This window comes from Muntiacus reevesi, chromosome X, assembly GCF_963930625.1.
Source record: "Muntiacus reevesi chromosome X, mMunRee1.1, whole genome shotgun sequence".
Classification (NCBI taxonomy): Eukaryota; Metazoa; Chordata; class Mammalia; order Artiodactyla; family Cervidae; genus Muntiacus; species Muntiacus reevesi.
In genome coordinates this window covers 19,976,632-20,002,244 of record NC_089271.1, presented here as the reverse complement: position 1 = coordinate 20,002,244, position 25,613 = coordinate 19,976,632, and the positions used below count along the sequence as shown (strand labels likewise).

The following is a 25,613-nucleotide window of genomic DNA, read 5'->3' as shown; positions in this document are numbered from 1 at the left end:
TTGAGGCAACTAAAAAGCCACGTTAATACAATTACAGTTCACTGAAAAATTAGCATGCAATCCACTTGAAAGCTAAAATCAGTCAAAGCAGGGTAATACTGCATTTAATTATAAAGATTAACTCAACCTTCATTTATTTGTGCATGTGTTTGGTCTTTTCATTTTTAACACAACACCCAAGATTCAAACACCGTCTGGTAAAAATGCCATACAAGTTTCAGTAGCATCTATTAGAGCTGCAGATTTCATTTCAAAGTGGAAATGACAAAAAGACAAGGGGAGAGGGGGAAGGAGGGAGGTAGAAGCAGTAGAGACTCAATTTAATAATGAGGTTTCCACCAAGGTGATGGAACTGTGTCCTTTTCTCTATCTCATTCCCTGCCATGTCACCTGCACAAACAGTCCTAAATAACAAGTCCTGTCCTCCCCATTTACAGTATTTTCTGAAACAGCCAAGTGAAGATTCAAGAGGTGTTGTGCACAATAGTGTGAACTCTGATCATGAACTATGTCCACCATACTTTTCAAATGAATGCTACGTCTTCAAAATTTGGCTTTAGTCACATGGTAATTATGTTGACCACTTTCTGCATCATAATATCTGTTGAATATTCAATCATTAACTAAATGATTACTAACTGCCAAATAAGCACCACAGACTTGAAAACATCTTTTAAAATTTTTTTGAGTTCTAACAAAGTACACAATAAGTATACGAATCAAAGATTTGCTTTTAAATACACACATACACACACATGAACCTGTGCAAGCGACTCTGAAACAAGATTTAAAATATTCATAGCACACAAAAGGCTCCCGTGGGTGCCTTTCCAGTTAATATGCCATGCACCCTAAAGATAACCACTATTCTGACCTATCTCCATAGGTTAGCTTTGCCAGTTCTTGAACTTCAAAAAAAAGTATGTACTCTTCTGTGTCTGGCTTCTTTCATCTCAACATCACATCTGTGAAATTCATCTGTGTTTTGTGTAGCAGGAGTTGAGATATTATAGTTTATATACTGCGTTCCTGTATTCAAGGAGTTCACAATCAGACACATGGAGAATGGAAGGCAAAAACAAAACAAAAAACTAGAAGAATGCAGAGGATAGGATGGGATGGGATGGATTCAGATAGGATGGGAAAAAGGGAAGGACCTTGTGGAAAGGACATCTTCAAAAAGGAGATTTCATTGCTAGACACAATCAGTAACAATAGAAATAACATATTTTAATAATAACAAAACTAATGTCTTTGTTGAATTTTAACTATGGATCAGGTACTGGGCTAAGTGCTTTACTTCCTCATCAGATTCAAATTTATTTTACTACAGCACTATCAGGTGAGTGGCGAGAGACAGATAAAAGGAAATGCAACCCAAAGCCATCCTCTGCCTTCACAGTTCAGACGTGGTCATTTATTCTGGGATGCCCATGGGGTACAATCTGGAAACAAATTTTAGCTTTTTCTTTGCTCTAATTCTTAAAAGGCAGTCTAGGGAAGGAAATCAGAAAGGCCCCCTATACTGAAGACAAAGCAATATGCCACAGCCCAGGGACAGCGTGGGCTGTTTGTAACCAGCAGAATAAACGTCATCATCAATTATTCAGCATTCAACAAAGTCAATACGTAACCACTACACAAAACCACGTGGACTTCCCCAGTGGCTCAGTGGTAAGGAATCAGCCTGACAATGCAGGAGCCACAGGAGATGAAGGTTCAATCCCTGGGTCAGGAAGATCCCCTGGAGGAGGGCATGGCAACCCACCTCAGTATTCTTGCCTGGAGAATCCCATGGACAGGTGAGCCTGACAGACTACAGTTCATAGGGTCACAAAGAGTTGAACACAGCTAAAGCAATTTAGCATGTGCACATCCAATATCACTTAATTCTTACTCAAACTTTAGCCCAACAAGAGAAGAAAGCAGCAAGGTGTTGGTCAAAGCACTGAGTAGGAAGACTGTAGACCACATTGGTAAGCTACAGCCTGCAAGCCAAATTCAAATTGTTGCCTGATTTTGCAAATAAACTTTAACTGACACACACTCACATCCATTTGTTCACATAATGTCTAGAGCTGCATTCATGTGACAACAGTAGGTTTGAATAGTGTGGCAGAGACCATATGGCCTGCGAAGCCCATAATATTTACTATCTGGTCCTTTAAGTGAGAGGTTTGCCAACTCCTGCTCTCCACTCTCACTAGTCAATCTGTGGTCCATGGGCCACGGGCATCAGCCTCATCTGAAAACTCACAAGAAATGCAAAATCTCAGGCCCTCCTCCAAACTTATTAAGAATCTGCATTTTCACAAGACCCCTGGGAAAGTGTTGTACACATTCAAGTTTGAGCAGCAGTGATCTAATAAGGCTCTGCTTCTCAAAATTGGCTGCTTGTTGGAATTGCCTGAGGAGTTTTATTTTGTTTCTTAAAATACCCATAGCCTTGGTCTAAGGTAACACTAGGCTGAAAAGTTTGCAAGAGCTTCCAGCTCTTCCTCACAAGGTCATATGGCACCCTACACAGCTTTCATTCTCATCAGATGCTGACAGAGGACTCTCAAATAAGCACCCAATGATTAGGTAGGGTTTGGCAAGTGAGGAGAGAAGATCGGAGGGAAAGGATGCTCTCCTTCCTCTTCTACTCCATCAAGTTTTCTCATTTCAAGAATTCCCTCTCTCTGACAAGCTCCTTTTTTGTAAACAATTTTTAATGGAAATCAGAAATTACTTAGGACAACTCATAGGCCCTCTTTAGAATATGACTTTTTACAAATCTATACAAACCACTTTGCCAAATCTTACTCTTCATTTTCAAAAGCCTGAAAGAATAAAAAGAACTATTCCATACACCTGTCCTGTAAATTCATTTTATAACTTAACATGAGAATTAAGCAAATGCTCTTTTTGCAGCCCTGAAGGACACAGCCTCAGCACTGTCCTTGACTCTGCTCTGCTTTGGGACAGGTCCATTCAGCTCACTATTTAATCCTTACAAACCCCTGCAAGGAGACTCTTGTTAACCTGCACAGTGATTTCAGCACTGGCAACGCCAGAATATACCAAAAGCAGCAGATCTGTCCCCTTTACGTTTGGTCAGCAAGGACACAGAACAAAGCATAGCCTTATCCAATGCCAAGGGTCTTCAGTTATAAAGTACAGGAAGTCAGAACCCTACGTTCATCAGTGAATTTAAAACACTCCCTCTCATCTTACATAAAAATAAACTCTAAGTGGTTTAAAGATCTAAATACAAGACATGACACCATAAAACTCCTAGAAGAGAACATAGGCAAATATTCCCTGACATAAATCACAGCAATGGTTTCCTAGGGCAGTCTCCCAAGGCAAAAGAAATAAAAGCAAAAATACACAATTTGGACCTAATCAAACTGAAAAGCTTCTGCACAGGAAGCTATCAACAAAACAAAAGGACAATGTACAGAATGGGAGAAAATATTTGCAAACAATGCAACCAATAAGGGATTAATCTCCAAAATACACAAATAGCTCATACAACTCAGTATCAAAAAAACAAACAATGCAATCAAAACCTGGGCAGAAGACATTTCTCTATAGAAGACATACAGATGGCCATTAGGTACATGCAAAGATGCTCAATATTGCTAATTATGAGAGAAATGCAAATCAAAAGTACAATGAAGTATCACCTATCACCAGTCAAATCCTGGAGAGCGTGTGGAGAAAAGGGAACCCTCCTACACTGTTGGTGGGAATATAAACTGGTGCAGCCAGTATGGAGAACAGTATGGAAGTTCCTTAAAAAAATAAAAATAGAGTTACCATATGATCTACCAATCCCACTCCTGGACATATATCTGGAGAAAACTCTAATTTGAAAAGATCCATGCACCCAATGTTCATAGCAGCACTATTTACAATAGTCAAGATATGGAAGCAACCTAAATATCCACTGACAAATGAATGGATAAAGAGGGTATAGAATGTATATACAATGGAATATTAATCAGCCATAAAAAAAGAATGAAATAATGCCATTTGCGGCAACATGAGGAGAGATTATAATACTAAGCGAAGTAAATGAGACAGACAAAGGGAAATAACATGGTATCACTTATGTGTGGAATCAAAAAATGATATAAATGAACCTACTTACAAAACAGAAATATAGACATACCAAACAAACTTATAGTTACCAAGGGGGAAAGGGAAGGGGAATAAATTAGGAGCTTGAGACGAATAGATACACACTACTATATATAAAGTAGATAAACAACAAGGATCTACTACATATTGCAGGGAACTATATTCAATATTTTGTAATAACATATAATGGAAGAGAATCTGAAAAGGAATACACACACACACACACACACACACACACACACACACATAAATGTTCATAGCAGTTTTTCTTGTAACAGCCCCAAACTGGAAACTGCTCAGATGTCCTTCAACAGTTGAATGGTTTAAATAAACAGTCATGCATCTGTATCATGGGATACCACTCAACAATAAAAAGGAACAAATTATTAATATATACCACAAGCTGGGAACAGATCTACAGAAAACTATACCGAGGTGGGGAAAAGCTTATCTCAAAAGGGTAAAGAGAGTATGATTCCTTTATGCAGTATTTTGAAATGTTAAACTTTAGAAATGGAGAACTGCTTGGTGATTCAGGGGTAGGGATGGGAGGTGGGTATATGATAAAATGCTAGCACAAGGTGCTGGAACTGTTTAGTGTCTTGACTGTGGTGGTGGGTACATAAACCTGCATGTAATAAAACTGTCTAATGCACACAGAGTAAAACTGGGGAAATGTGAAGGTCTGTGAATTATATTAATGTCAATTTCCTGGTTATGACTTATATTGTAGTTTTTCAAAATGTTGCCACTGAAGGTAACTGGGTAAAATGTACATGGAATCTCTCTTTATTTTTTACAACTGCTAACGAATCTAAAATTATCTCAATAAAAAATTCAGATTAAAAAGATGTGGTATATAGATACAATTCAACATTACTCAGTCATTAAAAAAAGAATGAAATATTGCCATTTGCATGCAGTAACATGGACGGACCTAGAGAATATCATACTAAGTGAAGTAAGCCAGAGAAAGACAAATATGATATCACTTATACATGGAATGGATTCTAAAAAATAATACAAATGAATTTATTTACAAAACAGATTCAAACCTGTGGTCACCAAAAGGGAAAGGTAAAAGAAGTGGGATGAATTAGGAATAGGAGATTAACAGATACATACTACTATATATAAAATAGATAATAGTGTTAGTCACTCAGTCGTGTCCAACTCTTTGCGACCCCATGGACTACAGCCTGCCAAGCCCCTCTGTACATGGAATTCTCCAGGCAAATATACTGGAATGGGCTGCCACTTCTTTCTCCAGGGAGATCTTTCTGACCCAGGGATCAAATCTGGGTCTCCTGCATTGCAGGCAGATTCTTTACTGTCTGAGCCACCAGGGAACCCCAAAATAGATAAACAAAAAGGATTTACTGTACAGCACAGGGAACTATAATCAGTGTCTTAAAATAACCTATAATGGAAAAGAATCTGGAAAAATATGTGTAACTGAATCATTTTTCTATATGCCTGAAACTAACAGAATATTATAAATCAACCACACTTCAATTTAAAAAAAAAAGTACAGGACTTCCCTGTGGTCCAGCAGTTAAGAACCTGCCTGCCAATGCATGGGACATGGGTTCCATCCCTGGTCTGGGAAGATCCCACATGCCACAGGGCAACTAGGCCCATGTGCTCTGGAGCCCATGCTCTATGACAAGAGAAGCCATCACAAAGAGAAGCCCACACACCACAATGAAGAGTAGCCCCCACTCACCACAACTAGAGAAAGTTCCAGGGCAACCAAAAATAAAATAAAATACAGGGAGTCAGTGTCAAGAGTGTCTATACTGAAAACTAAGTTTATTTACTAAGAAACTCAAATGCAAAACTGGGAAAAATGATTTGTCTACTAGGATGGGGTTGGGTCCCTTCAGACTTAGTCCAGTTCTGGGCCCTAACATGTAGCAGGTATTTCTTATACCTATGCAGGAAGGTTTCACAGACTGAGGCTGAATCCTTTCTGTATCACAGTTCGACAATAATTAGGTTTACTCAAACAGTTCTCTAAGTCACTATGTTAATATATGCTGGTTTTGAACTAGGAAAAGAATAAGTCAGTAATACGAAACAAGTTAACCAATCTAACAGGAAAACGGGGAAAGTTTAATGATAGTTAGGGGTCAGGTGTTAAAGAGCAGGTAAAGGTAGTTCAAAATTCTCTATTGTAAGCAATGAAAAACTGAACACAGATGAGAGAGGCAAAGGATATAGATTGTAGGTAGGCAGTGGCCAAAGATGGCTGCCAACCATGCCTTCCCTCGCTGTGTGCGCACACTGGTCCTCATATCAAGAGATGGAGTCTTTCTCCTGCCCTCAAATATGAACTGGCTGTGTCCCTGACTTTGACCAAAAGAATGTAACACAAGAAACATTCTGGGATTTCTAAGACCAGAACTTAAGAAGACTGTCAGTTTCTGCTTCCTGCCTCTTGGAGACTAAGCACCACACTGCCCTTTCTGGAGAAAGACGCCCCATAAGGAGCACTGAGGCATTAGACATGAATAAAGAAGCCACCTCAGGTGTTCAGCCATAGCCACCGTCTAACTGCATCTCCCTGACACACTCCAGATGAGACCAGCCAGAGCCACCTATCTGAGCCCCGGTCAACCCAGAGAACCAGGAGAGATAATAAAATACTTGGTGCTTGAAGCCAGCAGGTTTTGAGGTGGTTTGTCACACAGCAGTAGATAACCCAAACATAGACCACTGCAGTAGGGGAGTCATTCTCCCCACCCAAAGAAAACTAAAACCTGCTCTCTTCCCTCTGGCCAATTGACAGATCCAGAATCAAAACAGAACAAAACCCCAAAATTCTCTATGAGGAACCAATCCTCCCATAAAATCCCTTTTTTTTTCCAGTAAGCAATTTTGCTCATTTGAAATGTCAAGAATGATAAATATTTCAAATCAAAATGAGGGAATTCCCTGGTGCTCCATTGGTTTACGGCTTAGCACTTCCACTGTTATGACCTGGGTTCAGTCCCTGGTGGGGGAACTAAGATCTTGCAAGCTGTGTGGCACAGCCAAAAAATTAACTAATTAATTAAAAGTGGAAAATAATACAGAATAAATTAATTAAAAAACTTTTTAATCAAAATGAAATTGATTTTGCATAGCTGTCAGCACCTCTATCAGAATACTTTGGTCATGCCATTTCTTCCTACTACTGCTTCCTCCAACTTTTCCAACCCCAAATCTTTACCTTTTTCCCAGTTTCTTTTACTCTTTCTTCTCTTGGTATCAGGTTGTTTCTCCAGCTCATCAGTGAGATTCTGTCAGAAGTGGATTTGCTATCACGCCCTCAAGCCCGCCTTTACCCAGCTGTGCTAGGGTCTAGAAAATGACAACTCAGAACATCAGGTTAAATACAATCTCTCTCTCTTCACCCGTTTTCCACTATCTGCCTGTCCGGCCCTCGGGTTATTAATGGAACTGCCATTCCCGTACAACTGACGGAGCAGGGCCAGCAGCCAGATAAGAGGGGAGCCGCTGACAGCAGCAGACACAGTCCCAGACATAGCAGATAAATAGACACATCGTGGCTATTAGTTTCATCTTAGGCCAAAGAGAAGAAGCATCACAAAATAAACACAGAGAACTCAAACATCTCTAACGAACTGTTTTCCCATGAAATTAAAAACCAATATATCAAAACTGATTCTTCTTATCAAACCAAACTAAACATGTAATTATTAGTGAATTCCTAACATACCCAATTTGCATTTGGACCAAAAAGGAATAAAGACAGGCATTAAACCTCTCCCCCGCTCCATCCCATGAATAAAAGTAATAAATAGTCTTCATAATTTTTAAAAAGCAGCTCTCTCCCCTGGGCCTCTGGAATTTCAGTCTGAGGCTATCACAGTATGTTCCAATTTCTTTCAAAGTCCTACAACCAATAAATCCCACAAACCAAAATAACCCTTAATATTACACTTAAACATTAAACACTGTTACAGTAAACATTTAAACTATTACTGTTTGTTCATATTAAGATTTTTTGAATATTTACTATTGCAAGTTTCATCTGTTAACATAGTTCCATTGTTAAAAGTTCTATTTCTTGATACTCGCATTAATTTTTTTTAATGTATGGCAGGGTCATGCACTAGTTATATACTTCTTTATATTCTTGATGAGAATACAACACTGCAAAAATTTTCAAACATCATAGAATATATTACATGTATATCCACTTACAAATGATAATTCACATAAACTTCTCACTCAAACTTCTGCAAATCTGCTTGTTACTGAAACTCTGTATTTCAATTTGGTAATGAGTCTCTCCCCTCTCCCATAACAATGAAAATAACAAAAAATTAATATATTGCTCATTGGTAGAACTAATTAAGGCAATGATTTATAAATTGTTCAAAACAGTCTGTGATTAAATAGAAATCAAACATTAAAGAGGATACCTTATGTCAGGGAACAAAGATGCTATCAGAAACAACTAGAGTCAAAGACAAGATGGCAGGGGAATAGATGGACATGGAGAAACAACTGGAGTCATGTCAAAAGTCTCTAAAGTAAAAGATTCAGGTTGGCCAAAATGGGACAGTTTGAGCTAAAAAATAATGATTGTAATGAATCTAAATGGACCAAATACATAAAATTCCCTGAGTCTGGGCTTCCCTGGTGACTCAGATGGTAAAGAATCTGCCTGCAATTCAGGAGACCCGGGTTCATTCCCTAGGTTGGGATGATCCCCTGGGGGAGGAAATGGCACCCCACTCCAGTATTCCTGCCTACAAAAGTCCATGGACAGAGGAGCCTAGTGGGCTATAGTCCATGGGATCGCAAAGAGCCAGACACAACTGAGTGACTAACACTTTCACTTTCCCTGAGTTTATCATGATATTTAAAAACGAAACTCCTTTGGTACCTTTGGAAATAGTAAGGCACTAACTCATCGTGAAAATCCATAAATAAAAAGACATGTATGCTGCCTTTTGGCTGTTTATATCAGTATAAGCTGTATGTCAGTGTAATCAAGTGGTTTATGAGAGAAAATCTTTTTTATAGAAATATTTCAGCTAATAAATGCAGAAAGAATGACAGAACTGGAAAGTCACACACTGCAATTCCTACTGAACTCATGTATCTATGCACTGTACCAACGATCACTTAAATGACTTAAAGAGCAATTTTCCACCCTGGCTGCATATTTGTACCTCCTGGGGAACTTTAAGTACTGATGCCTGGGTCCCACCCTCAGAGAGTCTGAGCTCATTGGTCTGGGGGGTGGCCTGAGCATTTGGATTTTTTAAGCTCCACAAGAGTGATGTGAAGGTACAGTCACGAAAGAGGACCACTGCCTATCATGAAAGGTTGATTGGTAAGTTAAAAATGAAGGATTGATCTGACAATTCTTGAACCCACTAATCAACCTTTTCCTTGGAAGTGGGACAAAACAGCACCATGTGCCTCTTGGTGGGCTGCATAGGAGGCACACAACACTGCTCATGAAGTCTTGTGCCAAAAGAAAATTGAACCTATATCTAATCAAACCTCTAGATTAAACCCCCAATTTACAGGAAATGTGAGGGACAGAAGAACATGTTAAAAAATAAGAGTAGTATATCATCAGCCAACAGTGCTGAAAATTCTTCCAGACAAATAGCACGATTTCTTCAATAAATCAATTTCATGGATAAAAGTGAAGGGACGTTAGGACCTCCCCAGTGGTCCAGTGGTTAAGACCCCACACTCACAATGCAGGGGGCATGGGTTTGATCCCTGGTTGGGGAACTAAGATCCCAAATGTCGCATAGCGTGGCCAAGAAAAAAAAAAAAAAAAAAGGCAGGGAAGCTTTTAAAACTTTTAAAGCCTTAAAAACAGATATACATCATCTCATCCTTTTTAGTCCATTCCCCCACTTATAGCCTCAGAAGGAGAAAAACAAACCATTTTAGCATTTCTGATAGGTCTTTCCTGTCCTCTCTTAACATCAAAGTGTTTGTTTATAACGGAAAAACTCTACCAGCCAAATACAGATTATTGCATTGAAGTGACCCCTGGAAATCAGTCCTGAATATTCATTGGAAAGACTGATGCTGAAGCCGAAACTCCAATACTTTGGCCACCTGATGTGAATAACTGACTCATTTGAAAAAACCTTGATGCTGGGAAAGATTGAAGGCGGGAGAAGGGGATGACAGAGGATGAGATGGTTGGATGACATCACCGACTCGTTGGACATGAGTTTGAGTAAACTCCAGGACTTGGTAATAGACAGGGAAGCCTGGCGTGCTGCAGTCCATGGGGTTGCAAAGAGTCAGACACAACTGAGTGACTGAAACTGAACTTAACTGACCCCTGGAAGGGAAGAACTGTGGTCACTGGTTCATTCCTGTGTGTTCAGAACCCAACATGACTTCCCTCCTTAAAAGTTTTAAGAGGATGATGACAACATTTTAGAACTAGACAGAGGTGGTGGTTGCACAAAATTGTGAACGTACTCAATGCCACTGAGTTGTACACATTAAAATGCTTAATTTTATGTTATGTGAATTTTACCTCAATTAAAAAAGGGAAAAAGGAGGCAAAGCTAGGGGAGAAAAGAACTATGGGACAGAAATGGTCAAGATTTGAAGGCTGTTTGGAGGACAGACTCAACAGGATTTGAGTGCTTCCAGTTATTTGGCTGGGAAGTAAAATGGAGATTTCTCATTTGGGAGTCTGAAGAGCTGGCTGTAACCCACAGACTGATTTAATCTCCACTGAGGATAACACAGGACTGAAAAAGGAATGGGAGCCCAATGAATGTTCAATTTCCTCAAGTTCCCACTTTTTTAACAGAACAATAAAGCAGAAAATCACGGAACACCCTAAATATAGTGTAATTGGATCATATCAAGGCATTGCTAAAATGTCTTTTGATCTCCTTGCAGGCAAAATGGACAAATCAGATGACAGTTCCATGAAACTGTTCAAAGCAGAATAACTGGACTAAAAATTCATTGGTAAGTCAACTGATAGGCATCTTAACAAAAGACCTGCCACAGAGCAGGTTCTCTATGAATCTGCTCAATAGATAAATAGAAAGACTCCAAAGGATGAATGAGTAGGGAGATTCCAGTCCTATTGTGTGAGAATGCTCATTAATAACCCAGAAAAACAATCAAACTAAAAAGTGGATTTATCTGGGACTTCTCTGGTTGTTCAGTGGTTAGGACTTGGCACTCTCATGGCATGATCCCAGGTTCAATCCCTGGTTAAGGAACTAAGATCCCACAAGCTGTATGCATAGTGCAGACGAAAAAAAAAGTGGACTTACTAAATTATGAATGATAAAAAGGTAGAGACACTGAATAACAAATTTGAGATTTGTAAAGGTCTTTCGAGATGCCATTCTATTGAATTTATCCTAAATTTGGGGGGAAAGCATTATGCACAAGATGTTTATCATAGTAATATCAATAATAGTACAACCTAAATACCCAACTATGGAGAAATATTTAAGTGATCTCCTGTATAACCACTGGAAGACTATGCAATAACAGTGAAAATTCTTTTATAAAGACTATGCAGTAACAAAAGAAATGCTTAAAATATAAGAGAGAAAAAAGAAAGAATCAAATTTATATAAACAGCATTTTTCAAGCCTATGCATAGGGAAAAAATACAAAGTGATATATCAAAATGTTAGCAGTGGTTATGTTCATGTGATGGCACTAGCAATGATTTTCTTTCTACTGTTATACTCTACCTTCAAGATTTTCCTTAACAAGCATAGATTTTTGCAGCAAAAATAATAAACATACAGGAGATCCAGAAACCTACACTTTTTAAAAACCAGAGCCATGACCAAAGCTAAATGGATTTTTAATATAAATTAATGTAAAGTTCTGGGATGAGGGTTTAAACAAAATGCCAAGCTTATGACGGGAGCAACAGGGCTTAACGACACTTCTTGTGGGATTATAAAAAAAAAGACCTAGAAATTAACTGACTGTAAATTCGTTATGAGCCAACAGTGACATGACTGAGGGGAAAAGATAGCCATAATATAAACTTCCGATTTCCAATATAATTTGTATGCAAAACAAAGGCAGTAATAATATTCCCATTGTGCCGTGCGTGCGAGTTGGACCATATCTAGAATATTGTGTTCAGCTTTGAACTTGAGCTTTCAAAAAAGATGTTGAAAAGCTGGAGCACAGCCAGCAGGATGAGGCATCAGAACCACAGCAGAGAGCAGTGAATCCCACACTTCCAGCAGCTTCGGAATCACCCAGAGGGCTTACTAAAACGCAGGTTCTTAGGTCTCTTCCCAGAGTTTCTGATTCTATAGATCTGGGGTGGGGCCAAGAATCTGCATCTTCAGCTAGTTCCTAAGTGATGTCCATGCTGCCGGCCTGGGGACCATACTTAGAGACCCACTGGCCCTGTGGATAAAAGCACAGACTCTGAAACCAGACAGCCAGGGATTGAGCTCCAGCTCTTCCACCTACTGGCTGTGTGACCTTGAGCAAGCTTGCTTGCCTTCTCTGTGCCACAGTTTTCTCACCTGTAAAATGAAACAACCTGAGCAATCTCATACAGGCATCATGGTTTTGATGTAGTTAATATTTGTGAAGCATTTACAACATCTACCTGGTATATTAGGCTTATTAATTTAATGAGGAACATGAGAGACATTCTGTCTGATACAGGAAAACATTTAAACATCTTCAAACACTGGAAGGGCTTTCATGTGGAAAGTATATTCTGCAGAGCTCCTGGGGACAGATGTGAAGTCTAGGGGTGGAAGTGCCCAAGAAGGAACCTTCGTATCCATAACAGGAAGGACTATTTTAGAAGCTGGAGCAACAGTGGAGCGGGTGGCCTGGGTGGGTTCTGAGTGTCCCAGTACTCACTCAGGGCAGAGCTACTAAAACCTCTGGGGGTGAGTCTTGGCCATCTGGGTTTTAACAAGCCCTCCAGGGGTTGCCACTGCAACTCAAGTATGGAAACCAATGGCATCTAACACTGTCCAAAACAACATTTCCACAAGGCTCTATGTAGAACACCAAAACTCAATTAAAGTAACCTCACTCCAACAAGGTATCAGGTATAATATGCCTCTGGTAACCATGTGCAGCAAACTACTGCTGCTGCTGTTTAGTCGCTCAGTCATGCCTAACTCTTTGTGACCCCCTGGACTATAGCCCGCCAGGTTCCTCTGTCCATGGAGAGGGTAGCCATGCCCTTCTCCAGGGAATCTTCCCGACTCAGGGATCGAACCCACATCTCCTACTTGGCAGGTGGATTCTTTACCACCAAGCCACCTGGGAAGCCCTTGCAGCAAACTACTACTGACACCAAATATTTGCTTTTGTATCTAAAAGGTGTATCACAAACACTGAACTTGTTCAAAACAAGAAAATCTAAAATCTACAGAGAAAAAGCATCACCCTCTCAGGAGGGGCTGCTCACTATTAAGCGCCCTGAAGGGACTACAGAGGACAGCGTTCTGGAAAAAAAGCATTAAAGCATCTAAAGGTTAGGAGGGCCCTCAGAGGGAAACACAACAGCCCAAACACACAGAACCCGATTTCCCACCTCTCAGCAGCCAGTGCGGCCAAAGTCTCCCCTCCTGCTCAGGACAGCAGTTTGGAAGACACAGCTGAGCACACTTGGAGAGTCTTTTTCACACTCCAGGCACTCTTCTAAATACTTTAGGTATATTAACTCCTCATGACAAATCTCTGAGGTAGGTACTCAACTCACCATTTTACAGATGTGAAAACTGAGGGTTGGCAAGGTTAAGTCATCCCACAGCTAATAAGTGGTAGGCATGGGCTCTGAGCCACAGCAGTCTTTCTCCAGAGTCTGAAGGCGTCTGTACTGTACTTTCTGTTGGGGCCAGTGAGGCAGAGAAGGGATAAGTGGGAAGGCCACTACTTGACCTGACTGTGCACGTGACAGAGTCAGTGAGACACAGAGCCAGAGAGTGTCAGCAAGCTCAAGGTGGTAGCCAGTGTGAGCCCGTGATCCAGGGGAGGTGGGGGGAGACCAAAAGATGGTTCACCTGCCATTTTTTCAGTCCCTGCGTGTTCCTGGGCGAGTACCGGAGTGGATGCACAAACCAGCGTGATGGCAATCTTAAGCACCTATGCACACAGGCTTGAATCTGTCACAGGCAAGAGCAGGAGACAGTTTGACAAAAGCCCTTCCCTTCCTTTTCTTCCACAAAGCAATTTAAAAGGAATATGTGAGATGAGGCAGGAGTGAAGGTAGCAAAGGAAAGTTGACAGCTGGAGGCAAAGTTGTTGAGGTTGATAAGGAAAGAAGAGCCAAGGCAGCCATGCTCCCCGGCGGCAGGAACGAGGGCTGTGACAGGGGACAAAGGTGGAAGCATGGGCACTCCCCATGTCCGCGCCCTCACTCAGGCTGTGTGGGCTCAGAGATTCCTCCTCTAGATCTGCAGGATCGCTTTGTGTCTCCATCACATGAACACTTTTCCCCGCGTCTCGGAATCCCTATCACTGCTGTGCTCTCCTAGAAGGGTGCAAACAACAGCTCAGCTCCGATTCTGCAGCTCCGAGTCCAGTACCTGGCCCACTGTCGGTTCCGGATACACCTGCAGGACTGAATGTACTGAAGCGGTGCTAGCATCCAGATGCAGCGACATGTGCTGTCAACTTAAGGAGAGGGAAGACGGGAAAAGTTACACCCCAGAGGCTGTCTCCTAGGTGGGAAGCCCCCAGGTGTAGATCCCAAGACAAGGACTAAACTGCAAGCAGTTCATCTGGGACATGAAAGAGACACCAAACACTACGAGATGACTGGTGAAGTCCATGAAGAAAGACGCACACTCCACTAAGCCTATCTCATGGAGCCAGCGAGAACGAGCGCAGAGCACACTCAAGGGAGGAAGGGGGCAATCACATCAATCATCAGTTCCCCAGTCCGCTGAGCCCTCTGCAGGAGTGACCTAGCACACTCCAGTGGGAAGACAAAGTTGTCCGGGAAATACAGATGCTGGCAGCTGAAGTCAGAGAGATGAGCAGTGAAATGGTAATGGCAAGGGCAGAGGGTTCCCCTCCCCTAGCTCACCAGGTCTGGGGTGGTCCTGAAAATCCACATGTCTGAGTCCTCAGTGAGGCTGCTGCTGGTGGTCTAGAAGCACACCCTGGGAATCACTGGGCTTGGATGTGGGCAGGACACCCGCATGGGTGGTAAAGACTATTTGTTGTTGTTGCTCTTTAGTCACTAAGTCATGTCTGACTCTCTGCAACCCCATGGACTGTATCCCGCTAGGCTCCTCTGTCCATGGGGATTCTCCAGGAAAGAATACTGGAGTGGGTTGCCATTTCTTTCTCCAGATCTTTCCAACCCAGGGATCGAACCCACATCTCCTGTTTAGCAGACGGATTCTTTATTGCTAAGCCACCTGGGAAGACCCAAAAGACTGGATGTACCTGGGGTAATTCCAATAAATAGATTTGGGCAGAGACTAAAGATAAAGGAAACCAGATTTACACCCCAAAATATGCCTCTTTGACATAAAAATTATTTTGAACTGAAGGCAACTAGGCAATTGAGAAGCAACAGATATAAGAAAAGTTCCTGGCCTCTCCCAATTTGCCTAAAAGGACACAACTTTTCTAAAGATGTTCTTCCTCCCATCTCTACCAGGGAGGACAAGAGACAACTTGAGACACTGTAGGCCTGAAGACAGCAGCAGAAGACTCCATATAACAGTCTACTAACTAGCCTGTATCTATCATTAATTTTCGCATGTATTTACATTCCCACCATCTGCCACTTTTGGAAGCCTAAAACTACTTTCCCTTTTTCCTTCTCTTGTTGTTCAGTCGCTCAGTCATGTCCAACACTTTACAATCCCATGGACTGCAGTATGCCACGCTTCCCAGTCCTTCACCTATTTTTCTTCCTATTTCTCTACAAATGTATTGTTCTTCATTTTAGGTGACACACAAGCCAGAGTTCTAAGCCACTTCTCTGAGTTACTCATTTTTCTGAGTTTCTCTCACATGTGTATGAGATATACATGTTAGTGAACTTCTGTTTGTTTTTCTTGTGTTAATCTATTTTGTTGTTGTTGTTATATGGACCCCAGTTAAGAACTTAGAAGGATGGAAGGAAAGGTTATTTTCCCTCCCCAACACAGACAAAGCCAAAGACGTGAGCTCAACTTCTATCTGGCTCTCTGTAGGAAAACTCTTCCCACCGTGCCCAGAGCATGTGCCTTGGAGTCATATGCTCATATCAATGGGACCATGAGACAGATTTCCTGGGAACCCTCTGTATCTGCTATGGCTAAAATTAAAGCCACTCATAGCCTCCTGAGGATGCTGCGGTCCTAGGAGTTCCCTCAGGGTCTTTTTCTCCAAGGGTGGTGGTCTGGCAAGCAAAAGTTGTAAAGAGCACAAACAAATATTTACAAAGAATCCAGCTTTTGGCTGCAGAACTGAATCCAGCTGGAGGTCAGCCAAGTTCCTCCTGCTCTGACACAGGGCTCACCTGCACAAGCCTGGCTCCCACCTCCAGAGCAGCCAAAGGCAGTGCTACATCCCTTCCTGCAGGCCTCACAAACATTATGTAGTGGGGTGACCTTGTGATTCTCCTACTCTGTTCTGGAAAAGGCAAATCTTCTAGAAGACGCCCCCGAAGTAATTTGTTTCATCTTACACTCATTCAACAGCTATGACAGCCGGAAAAAATTAGCAGGCCTCCAGTCCTTTGCTGCTTGTTTATAATAAGAACATATGCTTGCAGGGAACATAGAATCCTAAACAAAAATTGGTACTTATTTGACCAGATTAAATTCCCAGTTTGAAACCTACACTATTGGTTTCACAACACAAAACCACTCGTGACCTCCTGAGTGGAAAGGCAGGGTGACTGAGATAACAAACCCATCCTTCACTCATGGAAGCAGAGGTTGCCTTGTTTATATTTTACAGTGATCACCCTTAGCAAAGAGCACACAAAGTCACAGCCCCACACTTCTGTTCTGAGACTGGAGTAACCACCACAAGAGCCAAGGTGTTAGGCGTCTGGACCCTCCCCGCTCAGGAGGCAGGTCACTGGGGAATGCTGAGGTCTACATCCCTTAGGAGGCACTGTAATTAGCTGCAGCCCAGAGCCTGATTGTGAAGGAAAGAAAAGCTTCTCCCCATCACAAATCAGAACATTTTTCCAGCTTTCCCAATGGGTTGCCAAGTGACTCAGCATTGGCCCAGTGTGGGCACTATTATTGATGAGAAATCTTCCGCCTGGGTGATATACTGCATACAACACATGCCCAAAGAACAGTGCCAAGTCATACCAGGAAGAGCAGGCGAATTATTCACCTCCACTTCAGATGCAGGCAAATCCTGTCTTAATGCAGGGGTTACTCAGTATGAGAAAGACAAAGCCCCTAAGATCGTCAGAGATTTCCAACTAAGATTCAAGGCATGATTAGGTATAGCCTCTTCTTTCTTGTTGACTATTAAAAGGCAATCAAATTGAGGACAGCATAGCAAAAAGACAAGAAAAAGAATAATTTTTCAAAAACAACCCCAAAGCAGAAAGCTGCATAAAAGCCTTCAGCTTCCTAAATGTTGTCTTTATGAGTTCTACGAGCTCCACCCAGAGGTCGTTGCCAGATCTGCAGGTTCACTTAATTTAGAAAAGAAAATCTCATCTTCTGGGGTCCAGAGCCAGACCTGCCTTGGAAAACTGCTGGAAATTCTTAGACAAAGTTCCTTCTTTCTTGCCTTTAATTAAAGGAACTGCTCTGAGCTCTGAAATTCAAGATATGCTCCAGGAACCTGGTGTCATCCAACAGGACAACTACCTTTGATATTTGCACCTGTTGAGGAACTAGTGTGAGTTCCTGCCAGGCTGAACTCAGCTCAAAGACAGCAGAGTGTTCAAAGAGTACTTTCAGAAGAAAAGGTGAGGGTTCTCCTTGAAATAAAATATAAGACTGGAGAGCAACTAAGAGGGTGAACAAGGATGTGTCTAATATTAGAAGGACTGAGAATAATCCTCCTTCAAGAAAGACCCATGACTACTCGCCCAGAGGGCCCAACTATAAGGCAACCACTCCCTTACATAACCCCAAAGACAACCCATAAGGAAATCACCAGCCATACTTCTCAAAGAACTGACTGCAGTCCCCAGAGCATTTCCTTGGTATCTAGCCATTCATAACCCACACACCCCACTCCAGCCCACCCTCCACACCAGTGACTCTCAGTCCACAATGGTTCAGGCTAGGATCAAGAGCTCCCACTGTGCTGTGCTCTCAACTGCCCAGTGTAACACATGCTCTGTTTCAGATATCATAAGCTAGCCCAGGAACTAAATGAAGCCTTCAAACAACAATGACATGCTGGTGCAAAATGTTTCATCAACCATCTGGAGAGCTTCTCATCACAGCCCGTGTGCTCCTCCTGCCTTCATCAGCATGTGCCTAACCTGACTTCAGACAGATGTGACAGATTCTCAAACGGGAAAAAACAATCAAACTCACCCTCTGTCTTCCTCCAACACCACTGCCCCCTCCTTCCCCCAGCAAGTTCTTTCTTCTCTATAAACACTAAACAGGCTTTTCATGTCTATTGACAAAAATATCTATGGCAGTGTTTATTCATCTTAGGAGTATTAAAGCTCTAGAAAATATCTGTGCTAAACCTCGGCACATTCTCATTTCAACCAGGCTAACCATTCCCAGAATGGTACCCTCTTTTTTTTTGTTAAATAGACTTTATTATGTAGAGTAGTTTTAGTTCAGTTCAGTCATTCAGTTGTGTCCGACTCTTTGCAACCCCATGGACTGCAGCATGCCAGGCTTCCCTGTCCTTCACCAACTCCCGGAGCTTGCTCAAACTCATATCCATCGAGTCGGTGATGCCATTCAACATCTCATCCTCTGTCATCCCCTTCTCCTGCTGCCTTCAATCTTTTCTAGCATCAGGGTCTTTTCTAAGGAGTCAGTTCTTCATATCAGGTGGCCAAAGTACTGGAGCTTCAGCTTCAGCATCAGTCCTTCCAATGAATATTCAGGACTGATTTCCTTTAGGAGGGACTGGTTTGATCTCCTTGAAGTCCAAGGAATAGTTTTAGGGTCATAACAAAATTGAGCAGAAAGTACAGAGGTCCTACATAGCGGCCAGCCAGCACATATGCACAACCTCCCCCTTTATCAATATCCCCCACCAGAGTAGGACATACATCGCAATCAATGAACCGGCATTGATACATTGCTATCACCCAGAGTTCACAGTTTACATTATGGTTTGGACAGATGTACACTGATATGTAACTACCATTATGGTATCACACAGAGTCGTTTCCCTGCTCTGAAAACCCTTTCCCCCTTTGTCCCTTGACCATAACGCAAAAAAATGTTTTGCTCAGCCTGAATCAGTATGACTCTAAGCAGTGTTCCTGAGGCCTGCCAAAGGATAAGAATCACCAGGGAGACTGGTTACAATCACAAATGTTCAGACTGCACCTTCAATCCACTGCATCAGACCTTGCTAGAAAGGGTCCTGGAAAGTTATAGCTGGTCCATGGACCTAAAGAAGAAATGCTCCTAAGTGCAGTCTCCAAGCAGAAGAGCAGCCTCTGTTAAGAATGTTGCAGGCATTTCCTATCCATGTGAGCTCCAGCTCCATCAGAATACCTAGAATTCAAGATGGGCCCCATTCTTTATTTTCAAACAGCCAGGCTGCTGCTACTTTTCTCACTTATTCCTTTATCTTGCTGCATGGTACCAGAAAGTTTTACAAGGGCAAGCAAGTGTCTGCTTCTATTAGGAAACATGTTTGTATTCCTACACAATGGTCTACCATTTATAAGCATGCTATTGGGATCATTTGCACAAAATGATGGGTCAGGAAGTAGATCTGCTTGGTTACAGTGAAGTATCTGCCTGAGGACACGAGCGCACATGGCGCATGGAGCAGGACACACGGCCAATATGGGTTTTTCTTCCTTGTGCCTTGAGGGCTCTTCTGCCAGCTGCTCCCCCTGGCTCCCCACTGCTCTGCATTCTGCCATAGCCAATGATGGTTCAATGGCAAAATTCGCTGGGCAGCAAGCCATGTGGCTCTTACAGCCGGCAATTAGGAGAGAAGGAAAGGTTGAATTACAAGGTGTTTGAAAATGCAGTTCGAGTAAGTCAGATCTTATTTTCTCTTACCTCCTGGGAATAAAATCTCCATATTCATTGCTAAACAGATACCTAACTCTGGGGTCATTGGGAGTCAATGGCTCAGTCAATATAAAAACCCACCACACAGTTGATGGGAAGCATGAAAATCCATTAAACCAAAAGTCATATTTTTTTTTTTATCCAAAGGAATCCTTACCTTTTCTTTGGCTTTCCTTTTTGTCCCTGCATCCATCCACTCATTTTCTTTCTCCAGCATGTCAATAAAGGCCCATCGAACACCCTCAATCAATTCCTCCATCTATAAGAAAATACCCAAAGAAGCAGGTCAAAACCAAGAAGCTTCAGACAAGGTTTTCTGGGCCACGATAAATAGTCCAATGCTAAACACAGTGGAAAAGAAGCTCCCTTCAGATTCACTACATGCTCTGGCAGAATTTCTTCTTTTAGGGAAATGCCTTTTTCCCACACTGCTAGAAGAAAACTAACCATTTCTTCCCTTAAGAACAATGTGATGGCCCAGTCATAAAAGGATTATATGGGAAGAGGAATTCACCATAGGTTGTGATTAATAACTTACCTGTAGCTACTAAAGGAGTCCACCCTTATCAAGGATGCAACTAATTTCAGTAAGCTAATAAGAATTTTAGGGGAACAAGCATGGGCTCCATATTTCAGACAGGTATTGCAGAAGAAAGTGAGTGAACCATTGAAAGAGATACTGTTAACAGAGAAATACGCAGGAGAGCCAGCACACTAAAGGATATTTCTCAACATAAAGCAGACTTACGTCAGGACCCCAGCTCTCTCCACATTAGTGCCAGGGGTTAAACCAAATGCTTGGCTGTTCTCTGTCCTCTACTCCCCTTCTCCTCTCTGACAGCTCTGAAAAGCCTTCTGTTATTTCAAGTCTAAAATGGTAGGTATAAAGGGGGCTGCTATAGGAATTCTGTCTTCTGAAAGACCTGTTGCAAAGTGTTCCAAGGGTTTGACCACACCCACATCGATGATGTGTTTGCCCTGGCTTTTCCTCCAGCATTTGTGGGTCAACAGAGAAGACTGGGGGAGAGATGCTAACATTTAACTTCAGCAGCCCACATGGAGCAATCCGGGGAGGCCCTGCCTGTCTATGGGTACAAATCAATCGAAATTCCACTTTCCTACAAAGATGCTTCAGTTTTCCTAATAGGATACTCAAGAAAGAATAAAATACTAGGTTCGGCACCAGAATGAAAATTTTCATTTGAGACTATGGAGTTGTAAATCCATTTTTAGAATTAATTCTAGAAAGAAGTTTAGATGTTTCCTTGGTTCTATAATGAATTGTCAGCATTGAGCTGAAAATAATTTTTTTCTGTTTAATAAGTTTTCAGCTATGTTTTCAGTTCAATAACAGTTGTAAGGGAATAAGAGCTGGAAATCAATGGGCTGGGTTCCACCATATGTAAATAAGAACAAACAGCAGATGGAGGGGGTACTTCACAGCTATTTCTTCCCAACTTAGTAAAAACACTAAAAGAAAAGAAATCTCAACTTGAGACTGCGGCACAGTGAAGACATGAAATGACAGAAGAGCAAAGGTCCTTTAAAATCATTAAGTCACTGGTTCTCACTGTTGTCTGTACACTGGGATCTTGGGGAGAGAAGGTGGACTAGGAGGGATTTAAACAATGCTGATGTCATTGTTGCAGGGTGAGGCCTGAGCACTGGGAGGTTCAACACCCGCCCCCCCCCACCCAGGTGATTCTAATGTGTAACCAGGATGAAGACTCACTGGTGTAGAAGAAGCCACTTATGCTACAGATGAGCAAGTTAGGAGTCAAAAGAGTCCATGATCTCTTCCACCCAGCTCTTCAGCTAGGAAGGGTCAGAGCCAGGACCTGACCTCAGAGGTAAAGACAGTACTGAGGCCAGAAACTCATAAATCAGAGGAAATGTTCCTCATAAATCAGAGGAAAATGTCAGAAAGGTAGAAGAAAACCAAGAGACATGCAGCAGGGACCATTTCAAACCGAAAATCCACAGAAGGAGGATGCTGAAACAAGGAAATCTTCAGGGACTAGATCTTTTGCCTCTGCAGTCACCAGCACCCCTAAGTCTTTATGACATCACTGCAGGGGAGCAAAATTTGCCCCCTAAAATATGTCTCTTTCCCATATCAATTGTTTTAAGCTGGTTATTTTTGGAGGAACAGAAGACAGAAGGGACTTGAAAACCAAATAGCAGTTGCACTTTTGAAGAAACATCTATTCATTTGTAAGGGAAATCTCCATTTGTAAGGGTATCTCCCTCTCTGTACCTGACAGATGAGGATGACTGAATCTCCAGAAGGTCTTATCAATGGAGAAGTCATCGGCTTAAATCTGCATCACAATCACCCTCCTTTACAGCACTTTTCCCAGTGCCGTCCCATAACTTAGGATGCTCAATCCCAACATCTTGTCTGTCCCTGAAGATGGTATTTAAGGTAAGGCTATGGCCATTCTGGCAAGTTGCTCAGTTTTCCCAGTTCTCTCCCATGTTGCTTCCCTTTGTGGCTCAGCAGTAAGAATCTGTCTGCGATGCAGGAGACCTGGGTTCGATCCCTGGGTTGGGAAGATCCCCTGGAGAAGAGAAAGGCTACCCACTCCAGTATTCTGGCCTAGAGAATTCCATGAACTGTATAGTCCATGGGGTCGCAAAGAGTCGGACACCACTGAGTGACTTTAAATTCCCATGTATACACATTATTTAACTTTGTTTCATTTTATACTGTTACTCTCTCTTACATCATAGGGGACTGGAATGCAAAAGTAGGAAGTCAAGAGATACCTGGAGGTAAGTTTGGCCTTGGAGTACAAAATGAAGCAGGGCAAAGGCTAATAGAGTTTTGCCAAGAGAACTCAGTGGTCATAGCAAATACCCTCTTCCAACAACACAAGAGAAGACTCTACACATGAACATCACCAGATGGTCAATACCGAAATCACACTGATTATATTCTTTGCATCCGAAGGTGGAGAAGCTCTATACAGTCAGCAAAGCCAAGACCAGGAGCTGACTCTGGCTCAGATAATGAACTGCTTATTGCAAAATTCAGACTTAAATTGAAGAAAGTAGGGAAAAGCACTAGGCCATTCAGGTATAACCTAATCCCTTATGATTATACAGTGGAAGTGAGAAATAGATTCAAGGAATTAGATCTGATAGAGTGCCTGAAGAACTATGGATGGAGGTTCATAACACTGTACAGGAGGTGGTGATCAAAAGCATCTCCAAGAAAAAGAAATGTAAAAAGGCAAAATGGTTGTCTGAGGAGGCCTTACAAATAGCTGAGAAAAGAAGTAAAAAGCAAAGGAGAAAAGGAAAGATGCCAATCTGAATGCAGAGTTCCAAAGAATAGCAAGGAGAGATAAGAAAGCCTTCTTAAGTGAACAGTGCAAAGAAATGGAGGAAAACAACAGAATGGGAAAGACTGGAGCTCTCTTCAAGAAAATTAGAGATACCAAGGGAAAATTTCATACAAAGATGGGCTCAATAAAGGACAGAAATGGTATGGACCTAACAGAAGCAGAAGATGTTAATAGGAGGTGGCAAGAATACACAGAAGAACTATACAAAAAAGATCTTAATGACCCAGATAACCACGATGGTGTGATCACTCACCTAGAACCAGACATCCTGGAATGTGAAGTCAAGTGGGCCTTAGGAAGCACTGCTATGAACAAAGCTAGTGGAGGTGATGGAATTCCAACTGAGTTATTTCAAACCCTAAAAGACGATGCTGTGAAAGTGCTGCACTCAATATATGCCAGTAAATTTGGAAAACTCAGCAGTGGCCACAGGACTGGAAAAGGTCAGTTTTCATTCCAATCCCAAAGAAAGGCAATGCCAAAGAATGTTCAAACTACCACACAATTGCGCTCATTTCACATGCTAGCAAGGTACCACTCAAAATTCTTCAAGTTAGGCTTCTACAGTAAGTGAATCGAGAACTTTCAGATGTACAAGCTGGGTTTAGAGAAGGCAGAGAAACCAGAGATCAAATTGCCAACATTTATAGGATCATCGAAAAGCAAGGGAATTCCAGAAAAACATCTACTACTGTTTCATTGACTACACTAAAGCCTTTGACTGTGTGGATCACAACACTTTGTGGAAAATTCTTAGAGTTGGGAATACCAGACCCCCTTACATATCTCCTGAGAAACCTATATGTAGGTCAAGAAGCAACAGTTAGAGCCAGACATGGAACAATGGACTGGTTCCAAATTGGGAAAGAAGTAGGTCAAGGCTGTATATTGTCACCGTGTTTATTTAACTTATATGTAGAGTACATCATGCGAAATGCCGGGCTGCATGAAGCACAAGCTGGACTCATGATTGCTGGGAGAAATATCAACAACCTCAGATATGCAGATGACACCACCCTTATGGCAGAAAGCAAAGAGGAATGAAAGAGCCTCCTGATGAAAGTGAAAGAGGAGAGTGAAAAAGTTGGCTTAAAACTCAACATTCAGAAAACTAAAATCATGGCATCTGGTCCCATCACTTCATGGCAAATAAATGGATTAAAAGGAAAAGGTGACAGACTTTATTTTCTTGGGCTCTAAAATCACTATGGATGGTGAATGCAGTCATGAAATTAAAAGACACTTGCTCCTTGGAAGAAAAGCTATGACAAACCTAGGCAGTGTGTTAAAAAGCAGAGACATCACTTTGCCAACAAAGATCTGTCTAATCAAAGCTATGGTTTTTCCAATAGTCATTATACAGATGTCAGAGTTGGACCATAAAGAAGGCTGAGCACTAAAGAACTGATGCTTTTGAACTGTGGTGCTGGAGAAGACTTTTGAGAGTCCCTTGGACAGCAAGATTAAACCAGTCATGCCTGAAGGAAATCAACCCTGAATATTCATTGGAAGGACTGATGCCTGAAGCTCCAATACTTTGGCCACCTGATGTGAAGAGCCAACTCATTGGAAAATACCTGGATGCTGTGAAAGATTGAGGGCAAGAAGAGAAGTGGTCGGCAAAGTATGAGATGGTTAGATAGCATCACTGACTCAGTGGGTTGGAGCAAACTCCAGGAGATAGTGAAGGACAGGGAAGCCTGGTGTGCTGCAGTTCTTCGGGTTGCCAAGAGTCAGACATGACTTAGCAACTAAACAACAACAACACGGTGTCCTTCAGTAGGTGACTGGATAAACAAACTGTGCTACATCTAGAATATGGAACATTTTTCATTGCTAAAAAGAAATGAGCTATCAATCCATGAGAAGGCATTGAGGAACCCTAAGTACATATTACTAAGTGAACCTTAAATGCATATTACTAAATGAAAGAAACCAATCTGAAAAAGCTACATAC

General features: G+C 41.8%; 1 protein-coding gene across 2 annotated transcripts in view; it reads right to left on the bottom strand.

Annotated features, from left to right (window-relative positions):
* Window positions 1-25,613, bottom strand: part of PHEX (phosphate regulating endopeptidase X-linked) — a 196,651-nt gene that overhangs the window by 80,327 nt on the left and 90,711 nt on the right. For both annotated transcript variants that reach the window (XM_065915712.1, XM_065915713.1), the window contains exon 12: window positions 20,464-20,565. In XM_065915712.1, the coding sequence (XP_065771784.1) occupies window positions 20,464-20,565 (102 nt within the window). The remainder of the gene's footprint in view (window positions 1-20,463; window positions 20,566-25,613) is intronic.